The following is a 25,457-nucleotide window of genomic DNA, read 5'->3' on the forward strand; positions in this document are numbered from 1 at the left end:
ACATGTATCTGTAACAAATGTTTTCTATCACTCAAGGGGATCACAACCTTTTGCCAAATACTGGCTTCTTGCTGGAAACTTTTGGTCCTTGTAATCTCAAGAAAAAAATTTTATGGTTTCTCCTCAATAGGGAGCTTTATCAATTGTTTTTCTTTTACTCTTCCCTTCTTTGTATAATATGAGAGAAGGGATGAATTATCCATTTTTTGGTACCTGTTACAAGTCAAGCACTGTGCTGATACCATCTAACATTCCTGGTAATCCCACTCCATCCCCATTTTACAGGTGAAGAAACACACTCGGAGAGACTGAGTAACAGCTAGAGAGCAGAGGCAAGATTTGAACCCAAGGATGGCCCCAAAGCCCAGCTCCCCCCGCTGTCCTGGGCGGCCGGCACAAAGGAGTTTGGTTCCAACTAAGCATGTCCTCCTCCCTGAGTTATAAATGAGTCACTCACTCACTGAAAACCATAGAAATGGAATCACTGTAAGTGCACTAGTTCTTTTTTTCTCTATTAAAATTTACCCCATTTTAAAATTTTATGTGAGAATCTTGACCATCTCAGAGAACTGCCACACAATCATAATAACTCATTTAAGATTTCTTAAAGAAAGCTGTGTGGCCATTATTCCCATGGAGGGCTATAGTCAACATCTCCTAGAACTGTGAATCAAAATCAGAACTGTAGAATTAACGTGGCTTTTTTCAGAGAAATAGTTCTTCAGAGAAGGTGATCGAAGCTCCTTCTTTTGGTCTCTAGAGGGCGATAAAGTGTGAGCAATGGCTGAATCCCGGCATTCTGCCTACTTCCCAGGCATGTTCTAGTGTGCCTGGCTCATGGCCTGGTACATGAAAGGTTCAAGGAATGAATGAAAAAAACAATCATAACTTTTAGTAGAACAATTAAATTTAATCTTGCTCTGTCTTAACCAAAAGATGCATCAAATAAAAGTTTAAAATAAAAATTTGACAAAGGGAGAACCATTTACTATTTAGTATAGTATTGTATAGTATTTAGTATAATGTATCATTAAGTATTCATGCTCTATGTAAAATAGAACAATTTATCAGGGTTACAAAATCTTTTCAAATGCAGCAGAGTACAACAAAAAAAGATTCAGTTGATTACTTAAATTTCTCTACATACCCACATTTCATTTATATGACATAGAAATAAATCAAATATATGTATCTCAGAGGCAGTCTGTATTAGGTTTCTGTACAAGAGGATATTTTAGTTTTATAAGATTTAGATAGTGATTTTCCTCTGAAGAGCTCAAAGTGCTTTTTCCGTAACATATATATAAAAAGTACCAAACACTTCCCAAAATGCCAAAAGCAACTCAGGTAAACAGTAGAACATGGAATATGAGAATAGTGGGAAAATAAGAACAGAAATGTTGATGTAAATGGATCTAAAAGTGTCAGCATAGAGTAAATCAATCCTTTCCGCACACAGTATCTTTAAATGCCACTGTCATGTTGTCACTCCTGAGCTAGTAAACAGATATGCCAAGTCAGATCACTCCAGTTGGGTACATGGTGACACAGGGCAAAGGATGCTAATTCCAGGGATGGAATTCCTGGGTGGCCCACCTCCCACATTGAAGGGATCATGGTCTGCTGTGGAGGACATACCTTCTGACACGTGACATCTTTTTAGAAATATGAGGGATATAAAATTAAAGATTGACCATCTCAGAGAATTGCCACACAATCATAGGAATTACTCATTTAAGATCTCTTAAAGAAAGCAGTGTGGCAGTTATCCCCAGGGAGGGCTATAGTCAATGTCAGTCAATGTCTAGTCAAAGTGATATTTGTTTATTTTCTGGGTCTGCTTTCACTTGGAGACATAAAAGTGTGACTAAATATTTAGTAGGCCATTTGAAAATTTGTAAGACAAGAGTCAGCCTCTGGAAGAAAGACTATCTGTGTAAAGATTCTGCTTCTCACACTGGAGTAGATATGAAAATTTTAACAACGTGCCGTTGACTCTGTAATTGGAGATGCACATAAATATGAAATTTTCATAACCATATCCTTTATGATTCTTTAAGATAAAAGATGTATTACACATTATGGGAAACTGAATAGCCCTGGAATGTCAAGAATATCAATGGCTTCTATTGCATTTTGCATTTTCCAAAAGAATATATATGAATGATATGTATATTTTTCTTCATAGTCTCCCAAAAATATAAAAAAGCTTTAATTTAATTTCTGTACTTCTGAAATAAATTAACTTGATAGATCTAATCTTGGCTGTATGAATACATACTGAATTTAGGACACAGACTTGTAGCTTCTTATCTCTTTTAGCAACCTAAAAATAACAATTGGATGGAATTTCTCCCCAACTTTGATGAAAAGTGCAAGCACACATTTTCCATCATTATCACAGGAAGGGTAAGTAGGTCTGAGTACTGCTAAGGATGAAACAGCATTTGATGTGAACAGTATGAGCCTTTTCATTGAGAGACATTCAACCTGGCCCTGGAATCTGACATGTATGGGTGTAGCTACACACAACAGTGTGTCAGTGGCACAAACACCGCTGAATAATGTGGGGTGAGGGTGCTGATTACTTGGAGTATAAGCAGAAAAACAGCAATCACTATGAGGCTTCAAAAAATCATTTCCATTAGAATCTGAAGAGATCAAAGACTCTGGACTTCTTTTCCAAGAGTTGAAACCTGGCAAAAGTACCATCCTACCCACAAATACACTTCTTCCTTAGTTGTTGTGGTCATCAACAACGAATGCTAAAAGCAAGGGGAACAGAGAACTAAACACCAAAGACAGGGAGAAATTCCCAGAAGGTGGATGACCAAGTCCTCAGGGCCCTCAGCTTGGCCTTTCTGCTCTGTCGTGAGCTCTGCAGAGATCAAGCAGCAGGCAGAGCATGGGGTCAGCTCCACCCTTGAAAGGTGGGCATAGAATCATGCTGCCTGGAGGGGACAGCTGTGCAACTGGAGGCAAGTTACGTAATGTCTCAGCCTGGGTAGGTTTTTTTCCCCTCACATATAAAATGGAGATATGATGACACATGGGGTTGTTTCAAGGTAATTGGCAAGTATACTCAATATGCTATTCATTGTCAAAATGAATACCTGTGTAGGTACAATATGTCAGCTCTAGAAGCACCTGAAGGAAATCCCTGACATTTAAAATATGACCCATGAGATGGAGGTAGTAACTTTACAGTGAAGAAATCTGGCAAGTACTACCTCAGCCTAGTGATCAAAGTCAACATCACGATTAATGTCTTATCAATAGCAGGTACCTGTGACATGAGGTGAAGGGGAGGGCACGCCCCTCTATAGCATTCCTCCCACGAACCCTAACACCAGGCTAGCTATGATCAAATCACCAGACAAACTGAAATTGCAGAAATTCCACAAAATACCTGACTCATACTCTTCAACACCGTCAAGGTCATGAAAAACAAGGAAAATCTGAGAATCTCTCTGAGCCAAAAGGATCCTAAGGATACATGATGCCTAAATATAATGTAGTATCTTGGATGGACTTCTGGACCAATGAAAGGTATTAGGGGAAACCCTGTGAACCAGAATCACGTTTAGAATTTAATGAGTAATAATGGACTAATGTCGGTTCCTTATTTCTGACAAATGTACCATAGTCATATAAGATGTTAGCCACAGGGGAATCTAGGTGTGGGGTATAGATGGGAACTCTGTACTAACTTTACAAAGTTTTCATGAATCTAAAACTATGTAAAAATAAAACATTTATTTAAAAATACGCTCCATGGAAAATTTGGTCCTTGAGGTGTTGTGGCAACATGGTTGATACATTTCATGAAGACTGGGAAGTGAGGTGATGGGACTGTCTGAGGACAAATCTAGTTCTCGATCATGCACAGGCAGACATTTTATAATTTGCTGTATTAAGATCTTATTTATTTATTTGACAGAGAGAGAGAGCACAAGCAGGGGGAGCAGGAGAAAGAGAAGCAGGCTTCCTGCTGAGCAGGGAGCCCGATGCGGAACTCGATCCCGGGACCCTGGGATCATGACCTGAGCCAAAAGCAGATGCTTAACCCACTGAGCCACTCAGGCGCCCCTAATTTGCTGTATTAAATGAGGAAGTGTACTGCTATATTCTTAAATGCTCCTAAAGCATGGTTAATTGATTGTCCATCTAGCCACGTCTAGCTCAGTTAAATGTTAATCAAATGGGAACAATTGTCAGTCTTGGTGGGTGGAAACTGGATTTTGGAGCCAGGCGAAGGAGGATTCAAGTCTTGGCCTTGTAGTCCCACTAGTCACATTTAGGGTCACTCTGATTTTTGGTTTCTCTATTAAACGGGCTTACTTATGCCTGGGGAGTGTTAAACCACATACACGCAGTATCTAAGTCTTACAAATGCTCAAGAAATGTCAGTTTCCTCCCTTTCTACTTCTATTTTCAACTGCTACCATCGAACTACCTCTCCAACATCTCTGCCTGGATGTCTTCCAAATATCTCAAATTTAACAGGTTTCAAACCACACTCCTGATTCATCTTACACCCCCTTCTCACGCTCCTTCTCCTGCCAACATGTTTTTCTCCCAGACTTCCCCAGTTCAGTAAATGGCATCGCCAGCCCACCAGACACCCAGTTGCTCATGCCAGAAATGTAGAAGTCATCCTTGTTTCCTTCCTTTCTCTCACTCTCGCCCTCCCCATCCATCCCTTCAGCAAGTCTTGTCCTCTCCAACTGTGAGATAGTTGTCAGGTCTGTCCACCTCTCTCCATCGGCCTTGCCACCAGCCTATTCCAAGCCATTAGCGCCGTGAACGGGTCTTCTCACTTCTGCCCATCACAGTCAAGTACAGTTTTAAAAGCATTCACTGGGGCATGTCATTTCCATTCTTAACAGATTTCAAGGACTTCTCACAATTTTTAGAATAAAGTCAAATCCCTACAGCATGGTACACCACTCTTTTTTTTTTTTTTAATGATTTTCTTTATTTATTGGAGAGAGAGAGAGAGAAATGGAGATAGCAAGAGAGAGCAGGAGCAGGGAGGAGAGGGAGAAGCAGGCTTCCCACTGAGCAGGGAGCCCAATGCGGGGCTCGATCCTGGGACCCTGGGATCATGACCTGAGCCGGAGGCAGACGCTTAACCAACTGAGCCCCCCAGGTGCCCCATGACACACCACTCTTCCTCTCAATGGCCATCCAGGGCCATACAGACTTTTCTCAATCTCTTGTGCAGTTCCCTCTTTTGGGAATGCTATTTCCCTAGCATATCCCATAACTGGCTACTTCCCAACCTTTAGGGATTGATGGCTTCTCTCTCTCATCATCCTTTCTCATAATATTTTCAAGGGCTGTTTTTCCTCTCTCATCATTCCTTATTCATTTTCTTCATAGCAGCTCACATTTTGCAATGCTTTCTCTCTTTGTTTGCTGTCCGTCTCACCTCACAATTTTGTTAGATTTCAGAGGGAAGAGAATAAGTCTTTTTATTCATGAAACAAACCCAGTGTCTAGAAAACTCCCTGGCATATAGCGGGTACCCAATTTATTGAATGAATGAATCAGTAAATAAGGTATCTTTCAATTCTCTGGAAAAGCCCCATAAAAATGTAGACTCGTAGCATGATCCTAATTTTATTTAAGTAAATCATATGATAAATACATAGAAATAAGACAAAATTCACCAAAATGTTTATGGCTATTACCTTTTACTGATGGAGGTAGAGGTTACTTTAATTTTTTCATATTTCTGTATTTTCCAATTTCTCTACCATGAATATTACCCTGATGCTACAGAAGAAATTTTATTTTATGCTAAAATACAGAACAGTGAATTCATGACAAAAAGAATAAGGTGCTCTCTAGGTAAGTAAACCTTTGTGTGTGTGTATGCTGCCATCTAAGGAGGTTTTTGTTATTTTATTCTGTTAAAAATACATGGTTTCTACAGGCTGAAGTCATTGTTTTAATTTTAGCACTGACCAGCTCTGTGTTCGACAAACAGAAACCTCATAGAGTTTCCCTGGATGGGACACAGAGATGGCAATCATAATGCCTGCCCTACCTTTGTCTTTGGGTAACTATAAAATACCATAAAAATTTAGTTGTCATGATCCTCCTCAAGTCCCATCTGTATGCTACCAGAACCTTCCAGAAGAGATGCACATATTCTGTTTATAAAATATATTAATATATGGAAACACGAAAGCCGGTTTTCTCCGTAACCAGAGTGGCTGTTCTAACAGGTCCTACTGTACACTTGAGCAAGATGCTGCTGTTTCTCTAAATAAAGATGACAAAAAATATTGGGATAATAGTGACACTGCTGTCATATAAATTCAGAAAGAAAAAGAGGCCTGGTGACTCAAACATTGTATTTGACAGGATGATTCAGAGTGGAAACAGAAGGTGAGTGAGTCAAACCCTAGAGGTCTGAGTATAAATATGTATTCCGTCCAATTCACTCATTCAACCAACAAATATTTAGTGAGCTTCGACTATGCACTAGACACTTTCCTGGACCCTACATATACAGCAGTGGGGAAAAAAAAAGGACAAACATAATACCTTTATGGAATGAACAAGATAACTGAATAAATGATAGAGAAGTGATAAATGGTGACATATAAAACAAGCAAAGGAGATGGAGAGTTGCAACCCAGAATAGGAAGTTGTGATTTAATAGAGCCGTCAGAGAGGGCCAAAAAGTCAAAAAGGCAACTTACCAAAGAGTATTTGAGTTGGGCAAGGGGGCAACCTATGTGGATATCTGGGGAAAAGTAGTCCAAGTAGAGAGAACAGCAAGTTCAAAGGACCAGGCAGGCATATTTGGGGACTATTAAAGAAACCAGTGTGGCCAGAGCAGAGCGAGCTGGGGAAGAAGAGAAGAGAAAAAAGTCAGGGAGGAAACAGGAGACTGGCTTCCATAGGGCCCTATAGCCACTGCTCCAACTTTGGCTTTTACTTTGAATGAAACGGAGAGCCGAGGGGTGACATGATCTGACTTGTGTTTTGACAATATCACTCTATTATACTCTGACTACTGTCTTGAGAACAAGCTCTAGGGGCAAAGGTGAGGATGGAGGCATGGAAAACCATTAGGAGACTATTGCCTCCTGGCCAGAGTGCTATCAGCTTAGACCAGAATGGTAGTAGTATGGGTAAAGGGGGCAAGATTTAGGATATATTTTGAAGGTAGAACCAAAAGAATTTGCTGTAGGCCTGGCCAAGATGAATCAAATATGACTTGAAGGTTTTTGGCTTGAGTAACTGGAAGGATAGAGTGGCCACAAACTGGCATGGGGAGAAGGTCAAGAGATCCCTCATAGATATCCAAGTGGAGCTATCAGGTAAGCAGGTGGATACACCAGTTGGGAATTTAGGGGAGAGGTTCAGAGCAGAAGGAAATTTTACTAGTCTCACTGGATTAATCATATTTCAAGCCACAAGACTGACTGAGATCCCAAAGGCATGCAAGTAAATAAAGAAACAATCCAAGTTTTGAGCTCTGGATGTGAGAAGGAACAAGAAAAAAAAAAAAAAGTTAGAACAGCCAGAGAAGTAGAAGGAAAGCCAAGAGAATGGTTATTCTGGAAGCTAAGTGCAGAAAGAATCTAGGGAGGATTATTGGTCAATAGGTCAAATGCTACTGCCAGGTCACAGAATAGGCAACTGGCCATAGGGCTTAACAATATGGAAACCACTGGTAAGAGACCTTGACAAGGATAGTTTTAGTGGAATGGTGAGGCTGAAAGCCTAACTAAAATGAGATTAAGAGAGAAAGAGATGAGTGAAAATGGAAATAGTGATAGAGAACATGTTTGGAAGATTTGATATCAGAGAGTACAGAGAAGTAGACAGTAGAAAGAGTGGGCAATGGTTATTTCTAAGTAGTTCTCCTGAGAGAAAAGCAGAAAAATGGCCTGGGGTTACAAAAAAGACATCAAGGAAGATAGAGCTGGTGCTGACAAGTCCAGTGTGAGAAAGCTTTGTCCAGTCTGGTGAGGAGGTACAAGAAAGGATGTGGTACACTAACACAGAGTTAAACAAAATTGATAAATGGTGTCTGGTTGGAGAATAGGAAAATGCCCCAGAGGAAGAGAGTATTAGACATGAGTGTGTATTCCAGATTAGTGACTTTCATCAACATACAAAAATCAATTGATGTGATATACCACATTAACAGACAGAAGGAAAAAACCACACAATTATCACAATAGATGCAGAAAAGGCACTTGACAAAATTCAACACCTCTTCATCATAAAGACTCTCAACAAACTAGGTATAGAAGGATATTAGTAAATTTCAGCCTTTTAATTAGAATTTAATACAAACTATATTCCCAGCCACTTGCATGAGAATACATGTAATTTTAACATCTATTGCCTACAATTTATGACAAAAGGCTACATGAGTTCAGTAACCCTTTTATTTGAACTTGTGTTTTATGAACTAATCATAATACTGTTTGACAAAAAAGTATGCATATATGTTTGAAACATTCTGTATTATCTTTCCAGTCCGCAGATGACATCTGATATGCATATGGCTCTACTGATCCCTCTTATAATAACTCCTCTCTAGATTTTAGGGAAGATGGATTTGATGGTACATCTCTCTTCAGTCTTGTTCATATGTTCATATATTCATATTTACTGAGCACCTATATGTGCCAGGACACTATTCATCTCTGTTTTCCCCTTTGGATTCTATGTTCCTGTCAGGTGAGGGCACTTCCTCAAGTATGCCATGATCTCTCTGGCTTCCAGATCTTTCCTCACATTGTTCTTTGCCCCAAGGGGCCCTTTCTCCTCATTTCTCCCAGTCAGCTTCCAACTGTCATTCTGAACTCCATGGAGATATCACTATCTCTAGAAAGTTTCATTTAGGATGACAGTATTTGCCCTTGGCATGAAGAAAAATGCATGTGTAAACCAACAAGAGGCTCTGGTCTCCATCAGCTACTCCTTTGAAAGCCCTGGAGTTCGTTCTGGTCCTTATATTCATATGTGCCCATTACCAACTTTTCTAGAGTTTGAGATCTAGACCATATTAAGTGTTAAGATCTGGAAGACATTACAAAGACAATGTGGAATACTGTAAGTGCTTTAGATGAATGTAAAGCAGATGGGAGGTCAAAAGGTACAGATTCCCAGTTACAAAATAAATAAGTCCTAGAGATATAATGTACAGCCTGGCGACTAGAATTAATAATACTGTACTGTATATTTGAAAGTTGCTAAGAGAGTCTTAGAAGTTCTCATCACAAGGAAAAAAATTGTAACTGTGTGGTGATGGATAACCAGACTTATTGTGGTGATCATTTCACAATATATACAAATAATGAATCATGTTATACACCTGGAACTAATATAATATTGTATGCCAATTATATTTCAAGAAAAATAAATAGATAGATAGATAGATACATACATACATAAAGCAGATGAGGGATTAGAGAAGGCTTGGGGGGGAAACTGAGATTTGTCCTGGAAGCTGACAATTTTTTTGTGCTTTGATGTGAAATTAAATGAGATGATACATTTGAAACACTTTGCAAAGCACTGGCAACTAGTATGGATGTCATGAATGGCAGCTTTCTGATGATGATGCCAACCAGGACATACTGGCATGAGAGGCAGTGGTGAATTTAAATACCAAAAGGCCCTTTAGAAAGATCGAAGGAAGGACTGATAATCAAGGATGAATATAAAAAATAGACAGGATCTGTAAGCACAGAAGGATTGTTAAGATTTGCACACAAACGTGCTATGAATACTAAGGGTAGTTTGTTAGGCTGAGACCAAGGAAGTAGCCTAGTAAGGAGGCAAACACTTGCTGTTTAAAGCCAATGATTGAATCTTAAGGGAAACAGAGAAATAAACAATGGAACTATTCAATCCCAACTCTACATCTATTTCCTGAGAGAGATATGAGAATAGAAAGAGTAGAATTTGCCTTTACATGAGAACACAGATTCAGGCAGGCTAAGAGGACTTGGCCTTTGCCTTGGTCAGGAGTGGTAGTGAGGGTTGGGGATAGGATTTTTTTTTTTTTTAAATAAATGAGTTTCTAGTCACACCATTTCCTTCAAGGCTCTATTTTTCTGGTCCTTTTATATCCATATGCCTATAGCCAACCTTTTTAGAGTTTGGAATCCAAGCCATACAGGTACCATCATCAGATCTTAAGGTCTGGAAGACTTTTCTCCCACTTCCACCAGCCAGCCAAAGCCAATATCCTCTCTCCAAGAAAGAAGGATTTGTTATATACTCCACTCATATTTTGAATAACTTCTGCATAGAAACATTATTACCCAACCCATGGCTTTTAGGTGGAACAGGTCTATTGGATTTTATTTCATTTGTGCTATTGGTTAGTCATTTGCAAGCTGGACTAGAAGAGTTAACTCCTTGTACAGTGTTTCTATGGTAAAATGGAAAAATATGTTCTGAGTTCCAAAAAACTGACTTCATTATTCTTTCAGTGACTTAATTAATAAACATGCCTTGAAACCCTTCTATAGGCCAGGCTCTGTGACTCAAAAATGAAGGAAGACATAGTATCCTCAAGAAATTACCAACCATACCTTTTACTGTCTCATTCTGAAACAATTATAATATATTATATGATATAATACATGCCATCTAAACATCCAATGGAATGGAAGAGATAGAGTGATCATTGTTGCCTGGGGTGTTAGGGAAGGTTTCAAAAGACACTTTCAAGCTAAGTTTTTAATAGGCAGCAGAGAAACCTAAAGAGCATTTTAGGCATACCATTGAGATGAGAACCCATTGAGAATTGGGTGTTTTATTCCTCTTAGACTCCCCCTGTATAAAGCCTGATACATAGTAGGTGTTCAGTAAATCATTGCTGAGTTAAAAAATGGATGACAATGTAAAATACGTGATTTAGGATAGATATAAAATAGATGGAAGGTAGGGAAGATGAGGGAAAAATAGCTATTTGTGCTTTTAAGTTTGGGTACAGTTTTCTTAGGAAAAACTGGATGGGTTAAGTCTGACTATGACTTCTAGGTACAGAGAATAACAGTGATGAAAACAAGAAAGCATGAATGGTGTGTGAGGAACATGAGAAATCTAATGGGGCCAGAATTTAATGTATACAAACAGGGATGCATTATTGTTTTCATGGCCTTAGGCACTTTTGCACTTGTGGACCCATTCCTCCATTAGAAACCATATTAAAAATTATATTTTACAGCTGTGTTGGTATAAAGCTAAATATATTCAGTCTGAATTCATGATTATTATTACCATTATATTCATTTTTTTCTTCTAATTTTATAATTCATTAAAATTATAATATTGTCATGAACCCCAAAGAGCATTTTGGGCCCTAGGTACTGTGCTATCATACCTGGTAGATAAGTTGGCCCTATGGATAAACCAAGCAGGAGGAGATAGGTCTGGAAAGACAGGTGAAGGCTGAATGAGGAGAGCCTCACAGGCTATGCTAAGGCAGGTGAAGATTAACGAGTAGGGGAAAGACATGGTTAGAATCCTTATAAGAAAGAATAGAAAAAAAATGTTCAGAAAGAGATGGGAGGCTCTTAAAACCAAAGACTAACCAGGATATGATTGCAACCATCTAGGAAAGATGGAGAAGACCCTTAGCTGGTAGAAAGCATGAGGATGATGAACTGAAGCAGCTATAAGAACTGAAGCCAGGCTGAATGGGGGGCGGGGTGGCAGAAAAGAACTGTCATTTCCAACCTGGGTGACCAGAAGAACAGCAAGGCCAGGAGAAGAAGGGCAGAAGGGGAAGTGGATTTGGTAGAGACGGGCTACGAGGGTGAAGGGTATGAATATCTTTTCACGATCAGAAACACTATTAAACATAAAGTTACCTCAAAAATTACAATTTCTGGACTAGAGGGTGCTATGCTAAGTGAAATAAGCCACACAGAGAAGATAAATACCATATAATTTCATTTATTTGTGGAATCTAAAAAATATGAACAAACAAAACAGAAAGAGACTCATAAACACAGACAACAAATTGGTTGTAGCCACAGGGGAGTGAGGTGGGAGAATGGGCAAATAGGGCAAGGGGATTCAAAGGTACAAACTTCTAGTTATAAAATAAATGAGTCATGGGAATGCAACATGCAGCACAGGGAATAGAGACAATAATATTGTAACAACTTTGTATGGAGACAGGTGGTAGTTAGATTTATAGTGGCGATCACTTCCCAATGTATATAAGTGTCAAATCACTATGTTGTACCCCTGAAATTAAGATAATTTTGCATGTCAACTACAAAAAAAGAAAATATGCTCTCTTTAACTCTCTGCTGCTACTTTGACCTCACTACCACTCTCTTTATAAAAGGCAGGTACAACTAAAGAAAACATTAGCTGTGTGCCTACCAAACACAAACCTTTATTCTTAAAACATAAATTTTACTATGAAATCAATACCCACCTATCTGGTGTAGCAAATAATTATAGAGAGAAAAAGAAGATCAATCAGACATAAACATAACCAAAACATATGCCTTCAGTTCACAAATAGATATTTTAATATATACCTTAGGCAAGAATAAAGCATGCTAAGTATCTAGGGATTTTAGCTAAACTGTGCAAAATAATAATTATTCCATAAATGATCATATTTAATTTTAACTGGCCAGGAGCCAAACTCATTTTTTTTCTTTTCTGCATTAATTATTCTTAGCATTATTAAAAATGTTTCTGAGCAAAGCAACATTTTTACTGAGTAAATACTATAGAAACTCAGTAATTAGAATAATTGAGGATCATCTGAAGGGGTCATAGTTTAGCATTTTTTAATATTTTAGAAAAATGTGATTTTATTGCTTTCAAATACAAAGAATAATTCATACTGTGCTAACAAGGAATTGCCCAGTAGAAGGTTTTTATCAAAGATACATCTAATGGATAAAGATATACTTTTTGTAAACATTAAGCTTTAAAAAGGCTTATATTATTTATTTCCATTATGGAGATGCCTGTTGGGACAAAGTAAGTTTTTGCCTAGCATAATGATACATAAATAATGACTCAATGGGATCTTTACGAATGAGGTTTTACTTTATGCCTATGCCTCTTCCAAACCACATTAACAATTTGAGCTATGAAATGTCTTTTGCTTTTCACACAGGTCTATAGCAATTGGTGCCTCATTTCGGGGGAAGGCATTTATTAAACCACACTCAACACGTGGACCAGTGTGGAAGTAGGGTTGGGGGCTGAGGAGTAGGGGTGGAGGAGATGGGACACAATAGGCTTTTCTGACATCAAAATTTCACGAAGTCCTGACGGGCAGGATGAATATATAAGATCTATAAAGAACTTATCAAACTCAACACCCAAAAAAACAAAAAATCAGCCAAGAAATGGGCAGAAGACATGAAGAGACATTTCTCCAAAGAAGACATACAAATGGCCAATAGACACATGAAAAAATGCTCAACATCACTCATCATCAGGGAAATACAAATCAAAATTACAATGAGATACTACCTCACTCTGGTCAGAATGGCTAAAATGAACAACTCATGAAACAACAGATGTCAGCGAGGATGTGGAGAAAGGGGAACCCTCTTACACTGTTGGTGGGAATGCAGATTGGTGCAGCCACTCTGGAAAACAATATGAAGGTTCTTTAAAAAGTTAAAAACAGAACTACCCTATGACCCAGCAATTGCACTACTAGGGATTTATCCAAAGGATACAAAAATAGTGATTCGAAGGGGCACATGCACCCCAATGTTTATGGAAGCAATGTCCACCATAGCCAAAATATGGAAAAAGCCCAGATGTCCATCAACAGATGAACAGATAAAAAAAAATGTGGGGTGTATACACACACACACACACACACACACACACACACACACACAAATCACGCAATGGAATATTACTCAGCAATCAAAAAGAATGAAATCTTGCCATTGCAATGACATGGATGGAACTAGAGGGTATTATGCTAAGCAAAATAAGTCAGTCAAAGATAACAAATACCACATGATTTCACTTGTATGTGGAATTTAAGAAACAAAACATGAACATAGGGGAAGGGAAGGAAAACTAAAGTAAGATAAAAACAGAGAGGGAGGCAAACCATAAGAGACTCTTAACTACAGAAAACAAACTGAGTGTTGCTGGAGGGGAAGTGGGTGGGGGGATGGAGTAATTGGGTGATGGGCACTTGATGTAATGAGCACTGGGTGTTATATGCAACTGATGAATCACTAAATCCTACCCCTGAAACTAAATTTAATTTAAATTAAAAAAGCTAAGAGGAAAGCAAAAAAGAAGTCACAAACTGACTTGGATTTAATCCATGAATTTAATCTTTCTTCAGAGCCTATTGACTTTTAACTTAGCTTTACTTCTAACAACCTTATTTATCAAATTTCTTACCCCAGGGCAGTTTAGAAGCAGCAAATGAGTAGTTTATAGGAACAGATTTATGTACTTTAAAAAGATCGGAAATGTAGAAAAAGCTTTATGCATGAAGATGTTCATAATGAGGTATTTGCAACAGTAAAATATTGGGGAAAATTCAACAGAAAAATACTGGAAAATAAATCACAGAACAGCAATATGACAGAATGCTGTACATTTATTAAAATAATTATATGGTAATAGTCTTATGTCCTATGTTATTCAATGAAAAAGTAGGATATAAGATTGTCAGTATAGTAAACTCTCAACTGTATCCAGGGTCCAACAGTAGAAATGTGATAATACGTGCACTTTATACCCATTTATGGTCATAGTATTAAAATGAGAAAATCTATAAGCAAATGAGGAAATAATTAGAGGGATGGCCCCTTATGTCCTAGATAGCCTACTGTATGGGAAGATCTGAGAAGTTTACGTACACTACAAAGAAAGATGTAATGAAGCTCGAGAGCTTGAATTAAATATAAAATATACTTTAAAGTCTGACAGCATGAGTCTGCTCCTGACTGAATTTTATTTATTTTTTGTCACTGACTGATAAATTCTATGACAATAATAAACAATGCAGTTGTTTAACTGAGTCATTCTTACATCAGCATTGCTTTCTGGGAAGAACCATAGTTTCAGAAAGGGAAAAGCTCCATCTGCTCCATGCCCTTTGTCAGCTGACAGGAGCTCTGAGGAATCTCTTCAGCCTGCTGGGTAAAGTGCTCTCTCTTCCCTTTTACTGGCGCATGAGGGCAATCTCAGATAGATGGGACACACACAGACAAAAAGGCAAGAGGGAATTGTTAGAGTCTGAATAGTGATTATATCTGGGAGATGGGATTTCAAGTGCTACCTATTTTCTTCTTTTCAAAATATGTTACTTTTACAAGTAGAATAGAAGGCGATTTTAAACACATTCTAGGGGAAAAGTTGGTAAATGTTAGAGTCAGGAAGTGAGGTGTTCCTTTAGGTAGGCACAAGAAAGGAAGCTTGATGACTGAGAGGGAGACAAAAAAATAATATGAGCACCAAAAATCATAGAAATATGGGACAATGTAATATAGGGAAAGTAGCTTTATGTAAATATATCAACCTTGTGACTATCATTTATTCAACTGTCATTTACTGTGCACCTACTAAGTGTTGGGTGCCTCACTGTATTTGATTCAATACAATAACGGATATATATATTGGTAACCATGAGTCCATGTGCACAAAAAATCAAGTGGTGTTTAGCAATTCTATTTATGAGAGTAGAGGTTTCCCTTCCCAATAATTTGGTGGACATGATGCTCAGAGAAATCGTCCTAGTACAGCAAACCTGAAAATACTAGATAAATACAAGTGAAAAAAAAGTTTTTTTCATTGTTTGGCTGACTGGCCTAAAAAAAAGAGAATTTCCCAGAAACCAAATACTTCAGAAAGCACAACTAAGAGGAGTAAGTGAGGGCTAGGCTTCCGAGCTCCGCGGAGGAGCTGGAGGTTGGGCCGCAGTTACCTCCGCGTCAGCTCCCGGTCCCTGGCCCCTCAGCAGCATGGTGTGCAGGGCGACGTCGAAGCGGCCCATGGAGTTCGAGGCGGCTCTGCTGAGCCCTGGTTCCCGGAAGCGGCGGCGCTGCGCCCCTCTGCCCAGCCCCACTCTGGGCCTCAGGCCCCCAGACGCCAAGCCTCCACCACTTCTCCAGACGCAGACCCCACCGCCAACTCTGCAGCAGCCCGCCCCGCCCGGCAGCAAGCGGCGCCTTCCAACACTGGAACAAATTTTTCTGAACATAAAACAAGAATATAGTCGTTATCAAAGGTGGAGACATTTAGAAGTTGTTCTTAATCAGAGTGAAGCTTGTACTTTGGAAAGTCAGCCTCATTCCTCAACACTCACAGCATCTACTTCTCCAGGTTCCTCCTGGATAAAGAAGGACCAGCCCACCTTTACCCTCTGAGAAGTTGGAATAATATGTGAGCGTCTCTTAAAAGACTATGAAGATAAAATTCGGGAAGAGTATGAGCAAATCCTCGATACCAAACTAGCAGAATATGAATCTTTTGTGAAATTCACACATGATCAGATTATGCAACGATATGGGACAAGGCCAACAAGCTATGTATCCTGAAGCTTTCTTGCATATTTGGTACCAGGTTTGACCTCAAGAGATGGCTGCTGTACACTTTTTGCAACTGGTTTGATATCACATTTCAGCACCAACTTTGCATCCTGAGAACACTTAAATGTTTCTGCAGGTCCATTTTATACAACTTGAAAGACCTTAAAACTTTCTGGTTGCCACAAGCATATTTTTCTTTTCTGCTCATCCAATAAACAGCTGTGCCCTACTGTGATAGATTTTCCAAACAAAAATACCTGGAGCAGCAGTTTAGCAAAATATGCCCTCAGTGGCACTCAACAAACGGAGTTTCCCCAAGCAGAGTTCTATAAGAAATGAAATGGAACAAATAATCCTAAAATTTGTATGGAACCAGAAAAGACCCCGAATAGCCAGAGGAATGTTGAAAAAGAAAAGCAAAGCTGGTGGCATCACAATTCCAGACTTCAAGCTCTATTACAAAGCTGTAATCATCAAGACAGTACGGTACTGTCACAAAAATAGACACATACATCAATGGAACAGAATAGAGAGCCCAGAAATGGACCCTCAGCTCTATGGTCAACTAATCTTCAACAAAGCAGGAGAGACTATCCAATGGAAAAAAGACAGTCTGCTCAACAGATGGTGTTGGGAAAATTGGACAGCCACATGCAGAAGAATGAAATTGGACCATTTCCTTACACCACATGCAAAAATAGACTCAAAATGGATGAAAGACCTAAATGTGAGACAGGAATCCATCAAAATCCTAAAGGAGAACACAGGCAGCAACCTCTTCGACCTCAGCCACAGCAACTTCTTCCTAGAAACATCGCCAAAGTCAAGGGAAGCAAGGGCAAAGATGAACTATTGGGACTTCATCAAGATAAAAAGCTTTTGCACATGAAAAGAAACAGTCAACAAAACCAAAAAACAACCGACAGAATGGGAGAAGATATTTGAAAATGACAGATCAAAAGCGCTAGTATCCAAAATCTATAAATAACTTATCAAACTCAACACCCAAAGAACAATGATCCAATCAAGAAATGGGCAGAAGACATGAACTGACATTTTTCCAAAGAAGACATCCAAATGGCCAACAGACACATGAGAAAGTGTTCAACATCGCTCGGCATCAGAGAAATCCAAATCAAAACCTCAATGAGATACCACCTCACACCACTCAGAATGGCTAAAATTAACAAGTCAGGAAACGACAGATGTTGGCGGGGATGCGGAGAAAGAGGAACCCTCCTACACTGTTGGTGGGAATGCAAGTTGGTACAGCCACTCTGGAAAACAGTATGGAGGTTCCTCAAAAAGTTGAAAATAGAGCTACTGTAAAACCTAGCAATTGCACTACTGGGTATTTACCCCAAGGATACAAATGTAGTGATCGAAGGGGTATGTGCACCCCAATGTTTATAGCAGCAATGTCCACAATAGCCAAACTATGGAAAGAGCCAAGATGCCCATCAACAGATGAATGGATAAAGAAAATGTGGTATATATAAACCATGGAATATTATGCAGCCATCAAAAGGAATGAAATCTCGCCATTTGCAATGACGTGGTTGGAACTGGAGGGTATTATGCTGAGTGAAATAAGTCTATCAGAGAAAGACATGTATCATATGATCTCACTGATATGAGGAATTCTTAATCTCAGGAAACAAACTGAGGGTTGCTAGAGTGGGGGGTGGGAGGGATGGGGTGGTTGGGTGATGGACACTGGGGAGGGTATGTGCTATGGTGAGCACTGTGAATTGTGTAAGACTGATGAATCACAGACCTGTACCTCTGAAACAAATAATACGTTATATGTTAAAAAAAAAAAAAAAAAAAAAGAAGATAGTAGGAAGGGAAAAAATGAAGGTGGGGAAATCGGAATGGGAGACAAACCATGAGAGACTATGGACTCTGAGAAACAAACTGAGGGTTCTAGAGGGGAGGGGGGTGGGGGGATGGGTTAGCCTGGTGATGGGTATTAAAGAGGGTACGTACTGCACGGAGCACTGGGTGCTATACGCAAACAATGAATCATGGAACACTACATCAAAACCTAATGATGTAATGTATGGTGATTAACACAACATAATAAAAAAAGGGGGGGAAGTGAGTTTTGAAGCTGGTATTTACTGTGTAGGTATCTGCTAGTAGCCTGAGGTTCTGTGTGTGTGTGTGTGTGTGTGTGTGTGTGTGTTGTTGTTGTTGTTGTTGTTGTTTATTTGAGCTGTTCATTCTGGTAACAGAAGGCTAAACTATAGGCCCAAGGAAAATAAACTGGAGAACTGGAGAATCTCACATAAGTCCAGGGTCCCCAGACGGCTACTTGCTCAACAGATGAACCAGGAAAAAACTCTGACTTCTGAGGAGTGGGTGGGATATGTTCGAAACTCAGCCCTGGCTCTGGAAGATTGGGAAAAAGAAAAAGAAGACCATAGTTTTTACTCATATTGGTTTGGAAGCTGGATTAATAAGAATCTATGTGGTTACAAAATTAACCCAAAAAAATCCTGGGTTAGTAATGCTCCTAGATGCCTAGTAGAAGCAAACATAAAACCACTATGGAGGAACACACTTTAAACCTAGGCTTCAAAAATTTACCACAGAAAAATTTAAAAGAAAATTAACTCACAATGGGGAAAAAAAAATCACCGAACCCATGAGGAAATAGGCTACCATGGATGAGAGTCAGCAGAAGCAACATATATAGAATTTGAGCTAGATGAGCTGCATATATTAGAATTTTCAGGTACAAAGTATAATAGGCATGTTTAATATATTTAAAAGAATAAACTAAAATTCTTGGAGGTATTAAGTAACAAGACATTTCAGAATTGAACAAGCATATATGAAAAATAACCAAATAGGACTTCTGGAGATAAAGTGAATAACTATTTAAAGTTACAACTCAGACTATAGATAAAAGAGCAGAATTAATGAACTGAAATAGAGATAAATGTATATTAAATCAAATGCTGCAAAAAGAAAGAAAAACATGGTAAAGAAACATGGAGAATAAAGTGAAAAGTTCTGACCTATATACTCACAGTTCTTAAAGGATTATCAGGGGAAGAGGTAAGTTTTGATGATATATTGGCTGGAAATTTTCCAGAACTGATCAAAGACAATGATCCTCAAATACAGAAAGTACAAAAAAAACTTCACAAAGAATGAATAAAAATGAAATCTATACCTAGATACATCACAGAGGGACTACAAAGCAACAATGACAAAGAGAAAACAAAAGTGGAAAGAAAAGAGGTCAATTAAAATGGCAGCTGTATTCTCAATAGTTACAATGGGAGATTATACATTGTAGTATATTTTGGAGAGTACAAAGAGAAAATAACAGTTGACCCACAACTCTCTATCAAGGAAAACTACTTTTTAGGAATTGGGGTGTATCATAAACCTTTGCAGGCAAACTCGTAAGGAAAGTATTTATTTCCTGTACCTATTCAATACATGAAATTCTAAACTATTTCATGGAGAATGAAAATGATTCCAGAATTAAGGTTTGAGATGAAGGAAGAAAGAGGGAGAAAAAATGGTACATGAGCATGCTGAAACAAACACTGACTGCAGTATATACAATGCCAATAATAATTAATTCATGGAGTAAAAATAAAATCAAGATAGACTAGGACTGAGGACAAAAACAGAAAACAATTTTGAAGAGGATGCTTGGGGGTAATTCATTTCAAATGGCCTTGTTTGTGAGGTGATTAAAGATATTTAGTAACTCTCAACACTGGGAACTGAAATATGCATGTTACAATTTTCAAGATAACTACAAAATGAAGAGAAACTTTAAGTTCCAAACTGTTGAAGGAAGCTACAGTTTGGGGCACCTGGCTGGCTCAGTTGGTGGAGAGTGCAACTCTTCATCTCAGGATTGTGAGTTTGAGGCCCATGTTGGGTGTAAAGATTAGTTAAAAATAAAAAATCTTGAAGGAAGACACAGAATGAAGCAAATAAGAAGATAAAGCATGAGAAAAAGATAATATAAAGTAATAGGAAAAGAGAAATTATAAAATATAAATGAATGAAAATGACAATAATAATAATATAAAGAGACTAATAGCTAAAAAAAAGTTGATCAGACTAGATAAAATAAAAAAGCAAAAACAAAATTATATATAAGAGACACATTTAACACATAAGGAAACAAAATGTTGAAAGTTAAAGGATGTAAAAGTTTAACAGGAAAATACTACTAAAAGAAATCATAGATAGCTATTTTAATGGGAAATAAAGTAGACTTCAAGGTAAAATTATTACTAGTGGTAAAGAGGGTAGAGAATACTTAGACAAGTCTTAAGATACAATTTTAAACTTGTACGCATTTAATAATATGGCCCAAAATATAAAAAGAAAACACTGAACAAAATTTGAAAAAGGAAATTACAAATTTTTCATCATGATAGGAGATTCTTCCCTGAATGAACGAATTGATAGACAAAAATAAAACAAGGGTATAAATATAGAAACAATACCAATTATAAAATAATATTAATCTAAAGGACATATATAGAACACTGCACCAACAACTAGATAACAGACATAACTGACCTTGTACTAGAACACTAACAAAAAGATAAATATATTTGGAAATTTATAAACTTCTAAATAAGAAGTAATGAAAATCAGAGAATACTTAGAATCAAATGATAATAAAAAAACATCACATATCGGGGCACTTGGACTCAGTCCGTTAAGCATCTGCCTTCGGCTCAGGTCATGATCTCAGGGTCCTGGGATCAAGCCACATGTTAGGCTCCCTGCCCAGTGGGGAATCTGCTTTTCTCTCTCCCTCTGCCACCCGCCCCCACTTGGGCGTGCTCTCTCTCAAATAAATAAATACAATTTTTTTAAAAATCGCATATCAAAACATATAGGATGTAACAAAAAATTATTAAAGAGAAATCTATAGACAACTCTGATATTAAAAAAGATAAACCTAGGGGCACCTGGGTGGCTCAGCCATTAAGCGTCTGCCTTCAGCTCAGGTCATGATCCCAGGACCCTGGGATCGAGCCCTGCATCAGGCTCCCTGCTCGGTGGGAAGCCTGCTTCTCCCTCTCCCACTACCCCTGCTTGTGTTCCCTCTCTTGCTGTCTCTCTCTCTGCCAAATAAACAAATCTTTTTTTAAAAAAAAGATAAACCTAAAAGCAAATGCACAAAACATTCAGCTTACTGTAGTACAGTGAAATAAAAATAAGGAAAATATGCAAATTAGGTTAAAATATGTGAAAGATAAATAAGACATATGAACACACATCTAGTAGGAACCCTAGAATAAGAGAATAGAATGAGGAAGACAATATTTGAACACATAATGGCTGATATTTCCCCAGAATTGAAAAAATTATGGAATCCTCATATTGAAGAAACACACAAATCTTCAAAAGATTAAATAAATTTACAGCTGTTCACATCGTTGTGTACAGCAACAGCAAGAATTGTGTCCAATTTGGGAAGTTTAAAAACAAAGTACAACTAAAAAAACTAAACAGTGATGAGGCTAAAACTAAGGCACTCTAAGGCTTTTTTAAGAAGAGGGCATGGTATTTACTAAATTAGATTTTCTTTGAAGAGGTATGCATGCCTAAAATGAAAGAGAAACTACTGAAAGGTTGAAGTAGAACATATTGCTGAAAAACAATTAGCAGGCAAAGATGGGTAAGGAAAAGTTGATCAACACAATAACAGATAAGAAAGAAAATGCATAAAAAATAGGAAGTACAAAATAAGATGGAAAAAATAAATCAAAATGTTAGTATTCACAAATGTAACCCAACTAATTTCACCACTTTAAGAATAGAAGATTCTCCTATTTGATTTAAAAACAACAGTAAAATAATACAATATGGTGTCTAGAAATGAGACACATAGGGACACTAAATGGTGAAAGTAGAGTATTGAAAATTATATCTTATTAACTGAAAACTGAAAAGCTGGTATAGCTATATAAATATCAGACAGTATAGAGTTTAAGGAAAACAACTATCAGGATAATGAGAGTCACTACTTAGTAGTAAAAAGAACAGTCTATCATGAAGATAAAAAATTCTGAACCTCTGAACATCATGAAGATAAAAAATTCTGAATTTACAGTTAAAAACAAACAAAAAACCACAAAGCAAATTCTGAATATAGAGGAAAAGAGTCTTAGAAAAAGAAATCAATAAATCCATCATCATAAGGGAAAATATTATCAGACCTTAACCAAAAACTGATTGATCAAGCAGATGAAATATTAGTAAAGTTATAGAGGATTTCATCGTGACAAATAGTGATATGAAACATTTTAACCTAACAAATGCTCAGAAAACAACTACTTAATGCGAAAACGTTAAAAGCATTCCCATTAAAATAATAAAGGAGGCCAATATGGCTGGTGGCCCTAACCAATGAAATGAAAATGAACTACAAAACTAAAGACTGAAAAGGAGGGGCGCCTGGGTGGCTCAGTCGTTAAGCGTCTGCCTTCGGCTCAGGTCATGATCCCAGCGTCCTGGGATCGAGTCCCATATCGGGCTCCCTGCTCCGCGGGAAGCCTGCTTCTCCCTCTCCCACTCCCCCTGCTTGTGTTCCTGCTCTCACTATGTCTCTCTCTGTCAAATAAATAAATAAAATTTAAAAAAAAAAAAAAAAAAAAAAAAGACTGAAAAGGAAGATACAAAACTGTCCTTATTTTCAGTCATCATGCTTATCCTTATAGAAAATCTAAGCAATATATAGAAACAAAAAACTAACAGAGTTTAACAGGATTGCTAGATCTAAGGTCAGTATAGCCAAAATATCAACTGTGGTCCTATTTACCATCAAACAATAAAATTTTAAGAACATAGTTTTATAATAATATTACAAGTTACAAAGAACCTTGGCATAAAACTAACAAGATATTCAAAATCATTATGGGAAAAATGAAGAAACTTTAATAAAAGATATAACATTATTTTAACTAGCAGGATATATATGCTAAGTTAATAGATAGGAGGATAAAATATCATGAAGATATAAATTATCCATATCTTCATCTATAAAGCCAATGCCATACTAATTTCAGCAGGGTTTTTTTAAAAAGCCAAATCTAATCCATATTGAACAGTGAAGTGATGAGACAAGTTTGAGAAATGATAATATAGCAGGATTCAATAAACCTATAGCAAATTAGAGAAATGTAATATTGACACAAATATAAACCAACAGAGTAATGAAACTAAATAGAGTAATGAAACTAAATGGAGAATATATCTGGTTTTTGACAGATATAGCATTATAAATCAATATGGACAAGAAGATAGAAAATTTGGTAATCCATATTAGAAAAGAGAAAATTAGATCTTTATATCAAATTATTCATTAAATAAATTCCAGATTAATCGAACATCTAATGTAAAACCACTACTTTAAAGTGTTAGAAGAAAATTTTTGGACTATATGTTTACAAACTAAAGAAAGAAAGAAAAGGATTTTTTTAAGTAAGACATAAAAGCACAAATCAGAATAGAAAAGACTGACAAATTGAATACATCAAAGTTAAAAATATTTATGTAACCAAATGCTACAAAGGCAAAAATAAAAAATAAGCCACAGCCTAAAAGAAGATATCTCCATATGTAGACAAATGATTGGTTTCCAGAATATATAAAGAGTGCATGCAAATAAATACAATAAAGACAATCAACCTAATAGAAAATAGGCAAGATTCAAACTAGCAATCAACAGAAAAGGAAATCAAAATGGTAAATAAATATATATAAAGATTACCAACATCAATTGTAATCAAAGAAAGTCTTCATAGCTGTACATTTCATATCATTCTATAACTTTTTCTAAATGGCAGGAAGGATGAACTTCATCATAAAAAATTAACAAGTGCTCATTATATTTGTGACCGAAAAACATTTACAATAAAAATTAGTGGCTAAATAGCATGGACTTAATATCCGAAATTAACTTACATGAAATGCCTTTCTCAAGATGATGCCAGATAAATTATGTATGTGATTATAAGAGAGGTACTGATATTTGGTAGGACTTATTGTATTTTCTGTAGAGTTGGATATGTCAGAAAAAAATGAGGAAATAGCTTTTATGATTTGTATCTTCAGCCTATGATTCACTTTATGAACATGACTGTTAGCTGTAACTAGAGAGATTTAAATAAAAAAAAGCATTTGTTTTCCACTTACACTAAGCAAGCACTTTGAAAATGTCAAGAGTCAAGATTAAACTTTCTTATTTTTTAATATTTCTTCAAATTATCTTCCTTCTCCCACTTTAATTATAATAGCTGATTCTGATTTAACTTGTTGGATGCTAAAAAGAACTTCAAATTCTAGCCATTAGCAATTATGCCCCCCTGAAGTTGCAGTTCTTCATATTTCTCAGCACTGTACATTCTTAGGATACAAGAAAGAAAAACCTTCCTGTGTCTAAATCAAGAGAAGTTTTTCCTGTGGTGAAGAATTCAGCCAACAGCCGCATTTTTCTGGAAATCCCACCTTTTCTAGTGAGGCCATCATCCATTTTGGCTAAGATCATGGGGCACAATGACCAAAGGGTCAGGTGCAAATGGCTTTTGGAATTAATAGGAGAGATGATGGGGCAAGAAAGAGAGAGTTGAATGCGTATGAACCAAAACTACACTTCAGACATCCCCAGTCATGTCTATGATTGTCCACACATCTCGTTAGAGAGAGATACATGGTGGTGAGAAGAGGAGAGTGGAGATCAACTAGCTAAGTCTTTTGGAAAGAGCAAGACTTTCAGGTTCTAGGAAGTAGGAAATCCAAGATCCTAAGATGTCTAGAGCAAGAGACGGTGGGGAGGAGAGTAAAGGTGGTACCATCCCTCAGAGCTTCAAGAAGCATTTGCATGAGAGCCATCCAGAATGAGTCATGGTGATGTCACAG

The 25,457-nt window shown here is 37.4% G+C and overlaps 2 protein-coding genes across 4 annotated transcripts in view; one reads left to right on the top strand and one right to left on the bottom strand.

Moving 5' to 3' along the window:
- ADAMTSL1 (ADAMTS like 1) overlaps nucleotides 1–25,457 on the bottom strand; it is a 901,468-nt gene that overhangs the window by 580,958 nt on the left and 295,053 nt on the right. The gene's annotated exons all lie outside the window — the stretch shown is intronic.
- LOC116624461 (akirin-1-like) lies at nucleotides 15,080–16,864 on the top strand. Its single transcript, XM_032392424.1, has one exon. The coding sequence runs from the start codon at nucleotides 15,975–15,977 to the stop codon at nucleotides 16,377–16,379; it is 405 nt and encodes a 134-aa protein (XP_032248315.1). The 5' UTR covers nucleotides 15,080–15,974; the 3' UTR covers nucleotides 16,380–16,864.

The sequence above is a fragment of the Phoca vitulina genome, unplaced genomic scaffold (assembly GCF_004348235.1).
Source record: "Phoca vitulina isolate PV1807 unplaced genomic scaffold, GSC_HSeal_1.0 scaffold67, whole genome shotgun sequence".
In the NCBI taxonomy this organism is placed as follows: Eukaryota; Metazoa; Chordata; class Mammalia; order Carnivora; family Phocidae; genus Phoca; species Phoca vitulina.

What these genes read in the sequence shown, in the direction of transcription:
- LOC116624461 (XM_032392424.1), top strand. Translation starts at nt 15,975, where the DNA reads ATGGTGTGCAGGGCGACGTCGAAGCGGCCCATGGAGTTCGAGGCGGCT.